Raw genomic sequence first — 14,810 nt, forward strand, 5'->3', positions numbered from 1 at the left:
GTTTTCTCCAACCCTTCTGCATGCAAGGCGAGCATCACCCTTTTCACAGTAACCCAGCCTTAACAACACCGCTGCTCTGCCTGCATAGCAGCGGCAGCCAAGTAGCAAAACAACTTCCCCTCCGAGCCGCGCTACCGACAAACCCGGCTCCCGCTTGGCTGCAAAGCAAACCCCCACTCCGAGGGACCACCCCAGCCATCCAGCGCAGGAAGACCGACGGAGACCAGGCCGAGAGACCCCCAAAGCCCTCCGAAAACCCCTGCCAGGGGGAGATAAAAGAGGGGAAGGCAGTCTGGAGAGCGCGGGCACCTGTTCCCAAAGAGCAAGCGAGTGCTCTAGACTCGGGGGCTTGGGGAAGGAGAAGCAGAGTGCACCCCCCGCCTCCTACCCCTCTCCCCGCCGCGCCGGGGCCGCCTGCTCACCTTCGATGGCAATGACATGTTCACGGATCTGGTTCTGCAGCACCGGCTCCTCCACCCGCTCCAGCAGCTCGTAGATGGAGTAGATGTTGGGGTGCACCGATTCGAAGCGCTGGATCTCGGCCCGGATGGCTGCCGAGTTGGCCAGCTGCTGCTGGTAGTTCATGGCGCGGCCGCTCCCCTCCGCCACCGACGTCGCCTGCTCCGTCCCGGTGCCGCTGCCTTTCTCCCGCTCTCCCCTCACCGAGACCCCCGCGCAAGCCGGCGGGCGGCGGGGGGAGGCGGGCCGCGCAGGGTACGAGCCCCGGCCGCCGCTACCTCACTCACCGGACCCCCCCCCCCCCCCACCGCCCCCAGCCCGCCCCGGGCCGAGCCGGCAGCAGCCCTTCGCTTCGTAGCCCGCAAGGGGCGCCGCCGTTCTCCGTCCGCTGTCACTTCATCACGGTGGCAGGGCAGGGCAAGCCGGCCGCCCCCGGCCCCATGGAGAGCGGCACTGCCGAGGGCTGAACCGCTGAGCTCTCCGACCGGACCCCGCCGGCGCCGCAACTTCGCAGCAACGGCCGGTCCCGGTGCCGATCCCGGTCCGGTCCCACCGTGCCCCGCGTGCGCAAGCCGACAGCCAATGGCCGGTCCCTACTCAGCCTCGCGCCCCCGGCACAGCCTCGCTCTTGAGCTCAATGGCGGCGGCGGCACACGCGGCCCCACTCCCACCGGTGCGACGCCCCCTCCTCCCGCGCGCTCCCCCCGCGCGTCCTTCTCCTCTGCCCGCTTCACGCTCACGCAGGCCCCGCCCCTTCTTACATCAACGCGCAGGTCGCCCCGCGCTCCTCCCGCCTACCCGCGCCGCTCGATACGCTGGGAAATGTAGTCCCGGGGGGTGGCGGCACGTTCCGGGGGTCGCGCTCCCCCGCTCCGTAGAGCCTGTTCCGCCGCCTGTTCTCAAGGTCACCGTTCCCTCAGCCGCCCCCGCGGGAGATCCGGAGCGCGGTGCGCGACCCGCGGGTGGTGTCGTGCTGCCAGCAGCGGCTTCGCCCCACAGGCAAGTGGAGGAAGTCCCTCCGCGTTGGGGGACAGGCTGCGACGTGGGCCGGCCGCAGCTCTGAGGGCCTGGCGGTGGGCAGGCTACTCACCGCGCGCCCGCGTACAACCCCATGAATCCGCGCGACCGCTGGCGCCCTGTAAAGGTTTAAACCAGGAGGCTTGTGCTTGAAGTGCTCTGTCGAAATTGGTTACAGCCGGAGCGGTTGCAGCCGCTGGGGCTCATAAGGCACTAACTTGTGCAGGTCCTACGGGTGTGGGTTGTCACCCATCAGTGGCCGTGACTGTCTAGCAAGCCTTGTAGGGACCCCAATCAGAGGGACGGCAGCGATGAGTCCAAGAGCATCACCAGTCAAACGGCCTGAAGAGTCAGAAATATCTCATTTACTCCAGACAAGTCGTCATGTAATGAAGTGTTGCCGTCATAAACAAGTGTTATTAACAATGTCATTTGCAAATGAGCTTCACAAAGAGTTAGGCATTCACCTCAACGAATCCATTTTTGGGATCAATGTTTTATGGATTTAAACTGCAAAGCTGTAAAACAGAGCAAACAGGAAACAGTTTGGCATAAGGACACCTTGGTAAGCCTCAGGAAAACTCTATCCACCTGGTCTGCTGACATATACCACAGCAACGAGTAGAACAGCAGCAATTTAAAAAAGCAAATCAGCAACCCCCCCAAGAAAAAATTTAAATATTATCCTTTGGATGCACAGCTCTGGCCTAGCATGGCTGAGAGGCATCTATGTTCCTTTCTCAATGCAGTAGTTCATGTTTCCTGCAACTATCTTTTTTGTTTCTTCTAAATTTGTTTGGTTTGGTCTAGTTTGTTTTTTGTTTGGGTTGTGGGTTTTTTTTGGTTGAGTAATCTTTGTCTTGAGTGTTGGCTGCTTGATAATGATGGGTCTTAAGGACAGCAAACAAAGGCTTTTGAAAGTGTAATGGATTTATCTATATTGAGAAATTCAAACTGCTTTTTGGGAAGATCTGGGAATGTAATTGATGCATATAATTTGATCCCCAAGGTGGAAATAGCTGCTCTGCTGCTGTAACTGAGTTCTTAAGCTGAACAGTTTAAGAAAAAGAAGTTTCCTAAACTTGGTGGCAAGAGGAAGAAGAAGAGTACCCTGAAAGACTTCTGAATTGTATCATGAGCAGTAGCACTTAGTGTCAGACATTTGTTTTCCGGCTTACCCTTTAACACTGTTCAAGTCTTCCTTTTAAACCTATGGTGATCTGACAGAGCTGAATGCAGGGAGATCCTTCAGTTAATGGATGGGGTTCTGCTTCTGTCAGTCTCCAAGTGAATTTTGCCCATAAAATGAGCTATGGCTAAGGTAAGCAATTGCTACCAGTTTATGCTATACACATAGTACCTAGTGTCTGTTATTTAATAGTTTCAGTAACACGTCTGCATTAAGCTTCCAGGTGTAGTGGCTCACGTAACCACAACCTCTCTGGGCAACCTCTTCCACTGTGCTGTCATCCTTAAAGAAAAGTTTTCCTCCTGTTCAGATGGAACCTCCTGTGTTCCAGTTTGTGCCTGTTGCACCTTGTCCTATTGCTGAGCACTGCTGGAAAGGTTGTCCCACCTTCTTGACCCCTGCTCTTTAGGTATTGATAAGCATTACTGATTTTCTTTCTCAGTATTCTCTTGTCCAGACTAAACAGCCCCAGGTCTTTCAGCCTTGCCTTGTAGGAGAGATGGTCCAGTCCCTTCCTCATGTTCATAGCCCTCTAATGGACTCTCTCCAGCAGTTCCTTTTTCCCTCTTGAACTGGAGATCCCAGAACTGGACCCAGCATTCCAGATGTGGTCTCACTACGGCAGAGTAGAGGGGGAGGAAAACCTCTTTTGACTTGCTGGCCACACGCAAGGGCACATTGTTGGCTCATGGTCAAGTTGTTATCAACCGTAGCAGTGACAAAGGAAGCTGTGATATGAGATTGAGATTTTTGTTACTCCTGAATGTGTTACTTGAAGAACAGACACACCTGTTTTACTCTTGTGTAAATGCGACATGAACTGTCTTTAAGTCACCAGTGACTACAATGGACAGGGATGGGGCTGAGGAACCACCAGAGCCTGTCCTCTCTGTCAGGTCAGTGCTTGTGAATCCCACCAGAAATATTTTGGAAAATGTTATCTCCAAATGGGAGCACGGAGTGGGAACACAGTGGAGGAGAAGGAGGAGAACTTGACATGGCTGCTTGACATCACATTCCACAGGTGCTGGCAATGTGGAGTGGTCTCAGTAGTGATTTCCCCTGTTTCTTGCATTTGGGGATGCTGCAACCAGATAAAGTGAGCTGAGTTACCAAAGGGAGTTGGTTTTTTGTCACTTACTGCAAATTTTCCCATTTCAACCACCAGCTGGGGATATTCTTAACTCAAGCTGAGGGACTAAAGATTTCTCAGCACTGGTTGCTGTCTACTGCAAGAATTGTGTTCTGCTCACTTGAACAATTGGCCACAGATACCTACATTTTCTTCCCTCTTCCTTCTCAACAGAAATTAGTATAATTTTTATTAGCATTCTTGTTCTTATTTTCTAATCCTAGTAGGAAACTCCTGAGTGGACTAAACAGAAAACAACAAACAAACAAAAAGGCAAAGCAGGAGGAATCTAAAATTATAGAGTTGTTTTGGTTGGAAAAGACCTTTAAGATCAGTGAGTCCAACCATAAATACAGCCCCTGCTTCCTCTACTAAGTGCCACTCAGGATAGTAATGACAATAAAAACTCCTGAATTGAGGATTTTTGCTTTCATTTACTCCAAACCTTTTGAATAACCTAATGGCATGTAGAAAGCTAGTAAATGAAAGAGTTAGACAATAGCCTGTGTGGGGCTGTTTCCATTGCAGCCCCACACTTTGTGTTCTTCCAGCTCAAAAATTCATGGCAGGTTAAGATGTGGAAAACAACTGCCAGAGTGGTCTCAACAGTAAATGAATGCAACTACTGCACACAAATAAGAGGAGCATTAAGCCCCTGTGTTAATATAAAGTCTTTTTTTGTAATACTCTAATCTGTAGTCCTTTTGTGAAGCTTTTGCTACCATGATTTTTCACTCATAATAGCTTTTATGTAAGATTTGGAAAATTAAAGCAAAATCTAAGCTGCTGTTGCAGCTTACATAGATTTTTCATAAAAGAAAGCAGTAGCAATAGTATTTTTCTTTGCTTGCAGCTGAGATTAGCCCAAAATGCTGCTTGTGATGCACAGAGAGATGCTGGATACATTTCTTCCCTATTAGATTCTGTTCTGGAGAGTCTGGTATCTGAAGTGCTCCATCAACCTCTAATGTGAATTGGCAAAGAGAATGACTTCGGCACCACTCTGAACATTATGAATTTAGCTTTGTTTTTCTTGGGTCTGATACACCACTAACTTGGGCACTTGACTTCTTTTTTTTGGGGGGGTGTGTCTGTTTTTGTCAAAGGCAGTATAACCACTGAAACTGCTGCTTGTCTCTGAGTCTGGGGAAGTTATGAAACTCGGACCATTTTTAAAGGGCTGATGGGCTTTAAGCAAAGCAATGCGGGGCGTTCCCTGCCCCAGTGTAGGTTAGCCTTCTGCTGCTTGTTTCCCTTCTGAAGGTGAATGCTTTCCAAGGGTGAAGTTTCCCGCTGCACCATGTTCCCATGCAGTTGGTTCTGTGCTTAGGTCTGTAACAAAGTTCCATCTGTGCTGGCCTTCTCCTCCTCCTCCCCATCTGTCAAATCCACTCATTGCCGTGACTACAGAAAGCTAAATCAGACGGTTTCATTCTGATTTCAGTAACTTATTCCTGGAAGGTATTCAGTGACTGTAAATCAGCACTGGCTCAATATCTCAGACAGCTCCAGCTCCTATCAGATGACTGTGCTTATCCACTTCATGCCATTCCCAGTCTCTCCACCTTGGCCTAACTCTACAGGAAGTGTAGGAAAGAGTTTTGAAGATAATGCAGTTGATGAACCTGGGATTAAGGCATACGGACAATTAAAATTTGATTTGGGAACTGTTCCAAATGTGTTAGTAAAAACAAATTGCAGGATTTGACCTTAGTGAAATTATGGTTGTAGGGAAGTTCCACAGAGAAGTTGCAGGCAAGAGGTCACAGTCCTTTAAGCTGATGTTTAAATGCACATTCTGGAAATTAAGAACTCTGATGGATTTCATTTAAACACTCTCTGATACCTTCCTCTAATCCTTTGTGACAACACGGTGGAGCTGCCTTCCTGACTGCTGAAATGGGAGTTAAGCAGGACTAGCTTTTAGTTAATGTTGATTGGAGAGAAGAAGAAAAAAAGAAAAAAGAAGAAAAAAAAAAGATGAAAAAAAAAAGAAAGAAAAAAGAAAGAAAAAAAAAAAAAAAAGGACAAAAAAGAAAATTAAAGCTTCCTGTCCTGATTTGTGCTGGGATTTAATATACATACACTCAAATGTCACAGACAGCTAGACGCAAAGGCTTATTCCCAGACCTGGCAGAGAAGGGGATTAGGTGAGAAAGCAGAGAACATAAGGATTCCTCAACAACCCAAGAGAAGCTGCAAGAGAAGTCTGGCTGATAGTTGCAAACAGCATTTCACTTAACTTGGACTGTTTCAGTGTCTGTTCATGACCTTAAACCTTGGCTGTTCCTGTGATTACAATTGGTATGAGCACCATTTTGTTTAACATGCAGGCTGTGTCTGGAAAAACACAGGAGACAGAATGATAGAGATGCATCTTTGTGCTTACTAATACTGACATTGCCATAAAGACTGAAATCAAACCCATATGGAAAACAGATATAGAAACATCAACTTTTCCTGCATTATCTTTTTCATGCTCTGCAGTGACATGTCAGTATAAAAACTTAAATAGGTTAAGCTTCCTCTGGAAACAAACTGGGATGAAACTGCTGTTTTGCTGGGTAAAGATGTGGGTCACTCAGTTACTATTACAGAGTGATTAGACCGCTCAAGAGGCTTTAAAACAAATGTAACTAATGAATTAACCTCATTCACAGAGTGTGAAATCTCTTCTAGGAGAAATGCCAACTAGTTCAAACAATACTAATTATGGAGTAGCAACAACAAGCGGTTGTGGAAGCTGAAGCTCATTCCTCAGTGTTCCTGTCATAACTGGGAGAATGCTGTGCTGTATTGAATCTGCTTGAAAAAAAGGTGGGATGGCAAAAGCAACCTGCATTTCAGAAGGTGGGAGCACAGATCAAATCCCTTGCAGGGACAAATTAGCCTACTTTTTTTTACTTCGAAGTGGACTACATACTAACATTCTTCTGCAGAGTAATGAAGTTGCAATAACTGAACGAATTCACCATAGGAAAAAGCATCCTAGAGTCATCCCTCAATACTGGCCATGGGGACCTGGATTTTCACTAACCTGACATTTTCTGAAATGTTAAAATGAACCATCACTTAAAGCGCTCGTGTTTTCAGTCCTTGATGATCTCAGTTTCACAGAAAAAAACACAGTTACAGTATTTGCAGCATTACAGACCTTGTGTCTGGGAGTGTCTTCATTAAACCACAGATGTTGTTCAGATTGAAAGTTGTGTTGTAGCTTTGCTCAGGCTGGCAATTGTCTGTGTTTTAGTTTTAAAGAGAGACTTAAAAATGTTTGTAGTGAAATTAAGTGGCTTCTTCTTCAGAAGAAAGATGATTTGAAATCCTAAGTTCTACACATGCTGTCTGAATCTTGGACAACTTCTTGGACAACTTCATTTCAGCAAAGACTTGAATCATATGCAGTAAAAAACAAATCATTCAATTGCAGGCTATATGATGTGGGTACCCCTGAGTCAGGGTTCAGTGAACATCCTGAATTTTATACCAGGGCAAATCCAATGACAGCTTCATATATCAGTTCAAGGATACTCAGCACTTTATTGAGCACTTATCATGGCTAAATGTGATTACAACTCAAAGTTTCTCCAAGCTTGTTGCTCTTGTCACTTTCTTGATAGAGAATCAATATTTGATTCACCACATAATTCCATACTAAGCTCAGATCTCCCTTCAGCTGTGGTGTGCTGACAGGGCTTTACAAATTATGGAAAACTGTAGGTCAGTTGTTACTTTTGGACTTTCAGACAGGTGCTATTGATTTAATGCAGAAAAAACACAGGAGGTGTCACACCAGAGTGGTTCCAATGAATCTTTTAGAACAATTACCTTGATTTTTAATAACATGTTATATGCATAATACTACAACATCCAGTGATTAAGAATGAAGAAACAAGACAAGAAATTGATATAGTAAAGTCAAAACAATTAGTTCTGGCTAAAATGTGACCCAGACATTATGCTACAAGGACTAACAGGTAACTTATGGAAGATCATGATCCCAGGCCTGTCACAGTGAGACATGCCTGTTGCTGAGATAGTAATCGTGCTTCATCCTGGGGTGTATTAGAAGGAGTGTGGCTAGTAGGTCAAGAGAGGTTCTCCTCCCGCTCTACCCTGATGAGACCACATCTGGAACATTGTGCCCAGTTCTGGGCCCCTCAGCTCAAGAAGCACAGGAAACTGCTTGAAAGAGTCCAGCACAGAGTCACAAAGATTTGGAAGGGAGTGAAACATCTCCCTTTGAGGAAAGATTGAGGGAGATGGGTCTCTTCAGTTTGGAGAAGATGAGACTGAGAGGTGACCTGCTTATAAATATGTGAAAAGTGAGTGTCAGGAGGACAGAGCCAGGCTCTTCGCAGTGGTGTCCAATGACAGGGCTAAAGACAAGGATTGCAAGCTGGAGCATAGGAGGTTCCACATGAACATAAGGAAAAACTTTTTATTGTGAGGGTGACAGAACACTGGAACAGGCTGCCCCATTGAGCCTCCTCTGGAGAGATTCAGCACTCATCCTGTGTGACCTACTGTAGGTGATTCTGCTCTGGCAGGTGGATTGGACTGGATGATCTTCTAAGGCCACTTCCAACCCCTAACATTCTGTGATTCTGTGATTATTGAAGGTTTAAAGAGCAGTATGGATCTTCCTGGTGTGAGAGAGAGAGTGGTCTGCCCTTGATCTTTCCTGTCCCCTTCCAGAAAAGGAAGGTACCCAAAGGGTCTTCACAGCCTTCATGCTGCTACAAATGTTCCCATTGATCTGAAGGCACAGATATCAGAATCACGATCTCCCATGCTGGTCAAGATCTCATGTGACATGACACAACATCCCATGACATTGTGCAAGTAGTCAGAGCTGGTCACAGTACTTCCTTAGATTTCAGCTGTGAAATCTTGTTCTTTTTGCCCTTGACATCTGTGTGTGCCATGGCAAGGAAAGTGCTGCTTCTGAACACTAAGATCAGCAAAACAGCCAGCAGTATACTAGCTTAAGAAGGGAGTAGCAGGCACTTGATTGTAGCCATGCAGCAGGCTACCTGGCCAAGAAGAACAGTGTTAGGCAACACTAAATTTTGTGGAAAGGCATAGTAGCTCTGTAGAATTGCTCACTTAAATGCTTGTGCCCTCATCATAGCTCAGGACTCCCAGCAGCAACATCTGGAGTACAGCCTGCTGCTTGCTACAAACAGGTCTGGACATGTACCAAAGGCTGTAGTTCTGCTGGTGGTGTTTATTCATGTATGTGTTTGACATTGGTGTAACTTGGAATTGCCTTTCTTGAGAACCTGCCCTTCAAAATCAGTGATATTTACCTGATGTAGTAATTGCAGCCTCTCAACTTTCCCATGTGAAAAACTCCCATGGAATGACTTGCTTGCTGTAGCAACACAGTCAACCCCTTATCCCCAGTGGACAGTAGTCATGAGCACTGCACTGTGTCAGAAAGGGGTCCCCAAAGGGCTGCCATATAGGACACAGTCACCACAGAGGCTGGTGGGATTTATTGTCTGTCTGATTTTTTTCTTTGAGCTGTTTAACAGCTCACTGATATTAACTCATTTTTTGCAGCTCAAGGAGTGTCACAGCAGAGTCAGGGCTCCCATGGCCTGCAATGAAGTGTGGCCTGTGGAAAGATTCTGTGAGGATTTCCCTGGAAAGGGTCTGGTGCTCACTGCTTGTGTGCATCTCCTTGTATGCCCTCTTTCTGTAGCTGTAGCTGCCTCGTAAAGATGTAAGAAAATCCCATGGGCTATTTTTCTAGAGACAAGGAAGGGCTCCTGGCATGTTTCCACCGTCACATTTTGCTTACGGTTTGACCAGGTTTGTCTGACCTAGTTCTGTTCATAAACTCGGCTTAATGGTGGAGTCCTGGAAATGTTCCCAGCTGCTAAAGCCAGGCTATTCCCTCTGCAGTAATTAATTGCAGTTCAAAAGCCCTTCACCAGCTATGCATCATAACATTAACATAAAAAAAAACATGTTCTCTAGGATCCTAAGCTTTGAACAAGCTTCTTATGGTGGCAAGACTTATATTCAATATCACAGGGGCACCATGGGACCCTGCTCATCAGTTGTTTGCTACTAAGTACATATTGAACTGGAAAATCTCTTTCCTGTGTACTTATTACAGAATTGTTATCACAGAATAAAATGAATCTTTGGATTGTTTTTACTAAGCTGGGTGTGATTTTCCATTCCAGTGTAACTTTCCATCATTTGCAAAAAAGAATTTGGGAACAAGTATAATGAGCTGAAACTTGATACCCAGTAAGAATTTGAATACTGTGAGGCTCCTGGAGTGTGCTCAACAGACAGGGAGAACTGATAGCCTTGTTTAGCAAAAAGGCAACTTTTGGTTGAACTGAGGGCACTTAAATCATACTCTTTAGATCTAAATCATGTAAAGGACATAGTATGGAAATGTCCTGTTTCTTTGTAGAGCTAGCTTTATCCAAAAATGTTTTGGACTTGTCCAAATCTGAGGTCACCTTCTATGAATTTACTGGGTCATTTGAAACTACAGCAGGGAACTCATGTCCTAGACTTTCAATGTTTCCCTAACTCTTACAGTTTAAAATGCATATTTCTTTGGTGTCCATACTGTCAGGAACATCCAACCTGCAACTCAAAGTGCTGCCCCTGATCTGTCCTAACAGTTGAACTGTCTCAATATGCCATTTAGTACACACATCTTTAACAGAGAGAGCAGGAGGCTACTGTAAAACCTATTAATGCTAAAGCTTTGTGAAAATCAAGGGGGTTGAATTCCTCTGAAACAAATATTCATGTGCTTCAATTAGCTACTGACTATATGAATTGTAGAGGAACCTCCTTTGAGATTTCCTGGACCGTAGCTGTGTAAGCTGCACTTTCATCCAGCTTACTGAGATGCATGGAGCTAACACCACAAAGCGGGAGCAGAGTTCAAACCGGGAGCTGCTGTGGTGCAGAAGGGTAGTCTGAAATACTGCAGTTTGAGGAGGGTAGGTTGATCCTAGTCAAGGCACACAACCTGAGGTATGTATTTTATACCACTGAAGAACAATTCAGTCAATATAGTTTCCAGCAAAGGCTATGGATCTGGTGTAAGGAGTGATTCTTCACATGACTAGAAGTTACCAGGATGGAAGTTACCACTTTAGAAGTTAAAATGAACCCTCCCCTGCATAACTTACATCCCATTCCTAAAAAAAAAAAAAAAAAAAAAAAAAAAAAGATAAATAAATAAATAAATAAAATTTCTATTATGTCCAGTTCTAGCCTCTCAGCACTGCTACTTGCTGCTCAGGTGCAACCATTGCAGCAAGCTAGAGGATGAGATTTTAAAGCTTAATATTATCAAAGATTAATACAGCTTTTGTTGTGTTGTTGTTGAGAAGGTCTGAGCCTTGGCTCCAGAGCTTTACATTGGGGAATGCTCAGAGGCACCAGAAATGGATCCTTCAGCAGAGAAGCCCTTTGTAAAGTGGGCTTCTCTTACTGTCTGCTAGTAGGAAGGCAGATAATGCAGATGACATTGCTAGTGTGCTTAGCAGTGGAAGGAATATATTGCATGCATTAAAGCAACACAAACTCACTGGAAGAGGAAAGGATGAGTATGAAAAATCAGTGGCATCATGGCCCCAAGGAGCTGTTAGCAACTGAAAATACCGCCATCAGCTCTACACTGAAGAGTCTAAAAGCTGGGCATTGCTCATAGCCACTGCTTCTGTAACTTCCACAATAGCCAGCTGAAGCCTGATGTCAAAACTTGGATGTATGTGCTCAGATGTATTTTGTCTGTTGGAAATAATTTCCTTTACTTTGTAGAGGCTGCTTAGATCCCTTCTTCTGCCCTTGAGTTATTTGCAAAGTTTGTCTTTGCTTTCCTGACACCTGGAGAGGGAAGGGCTGGTCTCCTTGGCCAACATCTGAAGGTGGACAGTGTGTTAAAAGGAGAGGTCAAGTGTGGTTCAGTAGCTTTCAAAAGAGCTCTTGGGTATTTTAAGCACAACACTTCATTTAAAGTTTAAAGCCTGCATTGTGACACCCTTCAAAGAAAGCAAAGTTGTTACTTTTAGGACAGCTCCTGTGGCACTGTCATGTCCTTGAAAGTGTTGCTAGGGCAGCAAAACTCCCAAGTATCTGCAGCGTGGAATGAGTTGCTTTCAAAGCATACAAAGCTGAAACACCTCAAAGCTTTGCCTCTTTGTCTACAGTTTCAACTTATGCCACTACTTTGAAAGGCAAGATAAAATGTAGACTCAGGTCTCCTTGAACTCAGCTGACTTGAGGAAACCACAGCCGTGATGGACCTGCGTTTTGCAGGCAGGATGCTGGGATGCGAGCATGTCTTTGCCCTGATCCTTAGTTCAATAAAGAATGCAACAGACTGCTAGTGACCCAGATCTCAAGGGTCAAAAACCAAGGGATATTTGGTGCTAGTTTTCCAAATAGATGAGGCAAGATGAGAATATGTCATGGATTCTTATTTGCTCCTTTTCAATCATTTAGGCTGTCACAAGAGCAACTGTCTCATTATCCTTGGGCCCTCAGTTCAATTCTGATGACCTGTGTGGGAAGCATTTAAAGCTACCACTACAGTCCCACCAGTACTAGGCAAGGCTGTAAAATCTTCGTTGCATCAAAACTGTTTAAATTCAAATCACCCATCATAAAATTTAATAAAGCAAGTGAAAAAATTCTGCTGTGGTTTCCAGTAGCAGCGCTTCAGATGTAGTATCTTGAGAACTGTAAATGCTTATTTGTGGTTTTATCTACTACCTGATTTGAAAAAGGCATAGTGGGTCTTTAACTATTCCCTGTGCAATTTTGGTGGGCTCTGTGGTGTTAAGCTATATGTAACCTGGGACAGAGTATTCTCAAAGATGACATAAAATATGGCAGGAAAGGTTCTGTTTCTTAGCCTTGAAAATGGGGTAAAAACTTCATTTCTCACACCACTGACAAATGCATGTGCACATCTGCTGGAGCTGTTCATGCTAAATAGATCCGGAATTGAAGGCATTTCAAAAGCTGAGTTCAAGTCTATACTTTCTCCTTTATATGAAGTAGGCTTGATTGGAAGCTGATACTTTTGTTGGAAATACCATGCTCAAAAAGACAAGAACATAGTTGATTTTTAGGAATAGTGTAAATCCTGTAGCTACAGTTCCTGGTCTGCTGGAACCAACAGAGGTAAAATCTCGAGCAAGGGCTTCCAGATGATGGTTATCAATGCCAAGCTAAATTGCGTATATCAAGGACTTTGTTTCATGGCTGTCGCATATAACCGAACTCCAGTTCCCTCAGCATCTTCTTAGCACTCTGCTGGACTCTTTCCAGTAGTTCCTTGTCCCTTTTGAACTAGGGAGCTTAGAACTGGACACGATACTCCAGATGTGACCTCACTAGGGCAGAGTAGAGAAGAGAACCTCCCTTGACCTTCTAGCCACAGGATGCCATTGGTCTCATTGGCCACAAGAGCACATTGCTGGCTTATGGTTAACTTGCAATCCACCAGGATTCCTAGGCCCTTCTTTGCAAAGGTGCTTTCCTGCAGGTCAAGCCCTAACCTGTGCTGGTGCAGGGGATGTCCCTCCCTAGGTGCAGGACCCCACAGTTGCCCTTGTTGAATTTCATTAGATTCCTCCAGCCTATCCAGGTCTTGCTGAATGGCATCATAGGTTTCATGTGTCAGACACTGCTCCCAGTTTGGGATTGTCAGTAAACTTGCTCAAGACCTAAGCTTTTCTCTATGGTTATGGCTGGGATCCAGAGAATATTACGGGACTCGTGGCAGCCTGTTCTGCCTTGGGTGTCTATTCTTAAGGAGAAAGCATGATGCAGTAAGTCCACATCTTAAATTTTATGAAAACAATACAGAGAAGAAATATATCTCTCTAAGTGAAAATAAGAAGTGCCAAGGATAAAGTGAAGCAACTTCATAAGCATACAACATTGTCAAGAAATACAGGGAAGTGAAGAGTCACCTCCCAGAAAAATTTCCCTCTGTAACAGTCAATTCATTTACTATGGCACAAGGGAGGCTTTTTAGAAGTGGCTTGGAACTTCCCCTAGCACAGTAACCAAAACAACCATATACCAGAGTTGTTGGTTCCTCTAAACCATCTGCATAGAAACCTTTCAAAGGGATTTTTTATTGCATAGCAGTGGAGGAAATTGCCACTGCCTCTGATGGTAGAAGCAAAATCAGAATCAACTTGGAAGTGTATTTTGTGGAAAACAGGGCAATTAAATACAAAAATTGATCACATTTGTCTAGTGACTGTCTTGTAACAATGCCAATAAAAGGCAGTCATTAGGTCTCTTCTTGATGGAGACTCCAAGGGCTGTGTATGACTTCCTTCTGATTGAGACCCTGTATCTGCTCTGGAGAGATGCTGGAAACTTGATCCAAAATTCTGGTTGAATGTTTAGATGTTTCTGGGAAGTGTTCAGAGCAAAGCAATCATGAAAGCTAAATAATACGGGTCAGTGCTGGGCCTGTAAGGACAAAACATAGCACACATGAACTTGCAGCATTCCAATGGTTATGAACCTCTAAGTGCATTGCACAGCTGATGTATCATCTGGCACACAAATGCACCTGGAAAGGAATCTGGCCTATCAGGGCCACTGACATAGAGCACTAGGCTAACATTTGCCTTTGGAAGGTGAGTTGTCTTCTATTTCTAGACACATGGGTTACAGCAGGTCTTTTTCTGTGTAAAAAGGGAATACTGAAATCAGTTGTAAAATATTTCAAAATATAATGAGTCCTAAATCTGAGATGTCTATGAGACAGAAGTGCAAGTCTTCTTGCTGAACTAAGTTGCAAGGATGGTCTGGTTAAATATCAGTAATCATATCTGACCTATATTGAAACATGTGATAAGGTTACGGACAGCATACGGAATGAAGCAATAATTCACTATGCACATAATTGGGCAGGACTGTTTGGGACCAAAGAAGTCACTCTTCCAAGAGGAGGTTACTGGTCATCTGGTTATTGAGGTTAACAGTGATATTGTG

At 44.9% G+C, this 14,810-nt stretch overlaps 1 protein-coding gene across 8 annotated transcripts in view; it reads right to left on the reverse strand.

The window, feature by feature from the left end:
• The window catches only part of AGAP1 (ArfGAP with GTPase domain, ankyrin repeat and PH domain 1), a 400,655-nt gene extending 399,470 nt beyond the window's left edge, over positions 1-1,185 (reverse strand). For all 8 annotated transcript variants that reach the window (XM_068138082.1, XM_068138079.1, XM_068138077.1 and 5 more), the window contains exon 1: positions 423-1,185. In XM_068138082.1, the coding sequence (XP_067994183.1) occupies positions 423-585 (163 nt within the window). In that variant the 5' untranslated portion in view covers positions 586-1,185. The remainder of the gene's footprint in view (positions 1-422) is intronic.
• Between the last annotated feature and the right edge of the window lie 13,625 nt (positions 1,186-14,810).

This window comes from Melanerpes formicivorus, unplaced genomic scaffold (assembly GCF_026170545.1).
Source record: "Melanerpes formicivorus ecotype bairdi unplaced genomic scaffold, bMelFor1.0.p_v2 SCAF_5, whole genome shotgun sequence".
Taxonomy (NCBI): domain Eukaryota; kingdom Metazoa; phylum Chordata; class Aves; order Piciformes; family Picidae; genus Melanerpes; species Melanerpes formicivorus.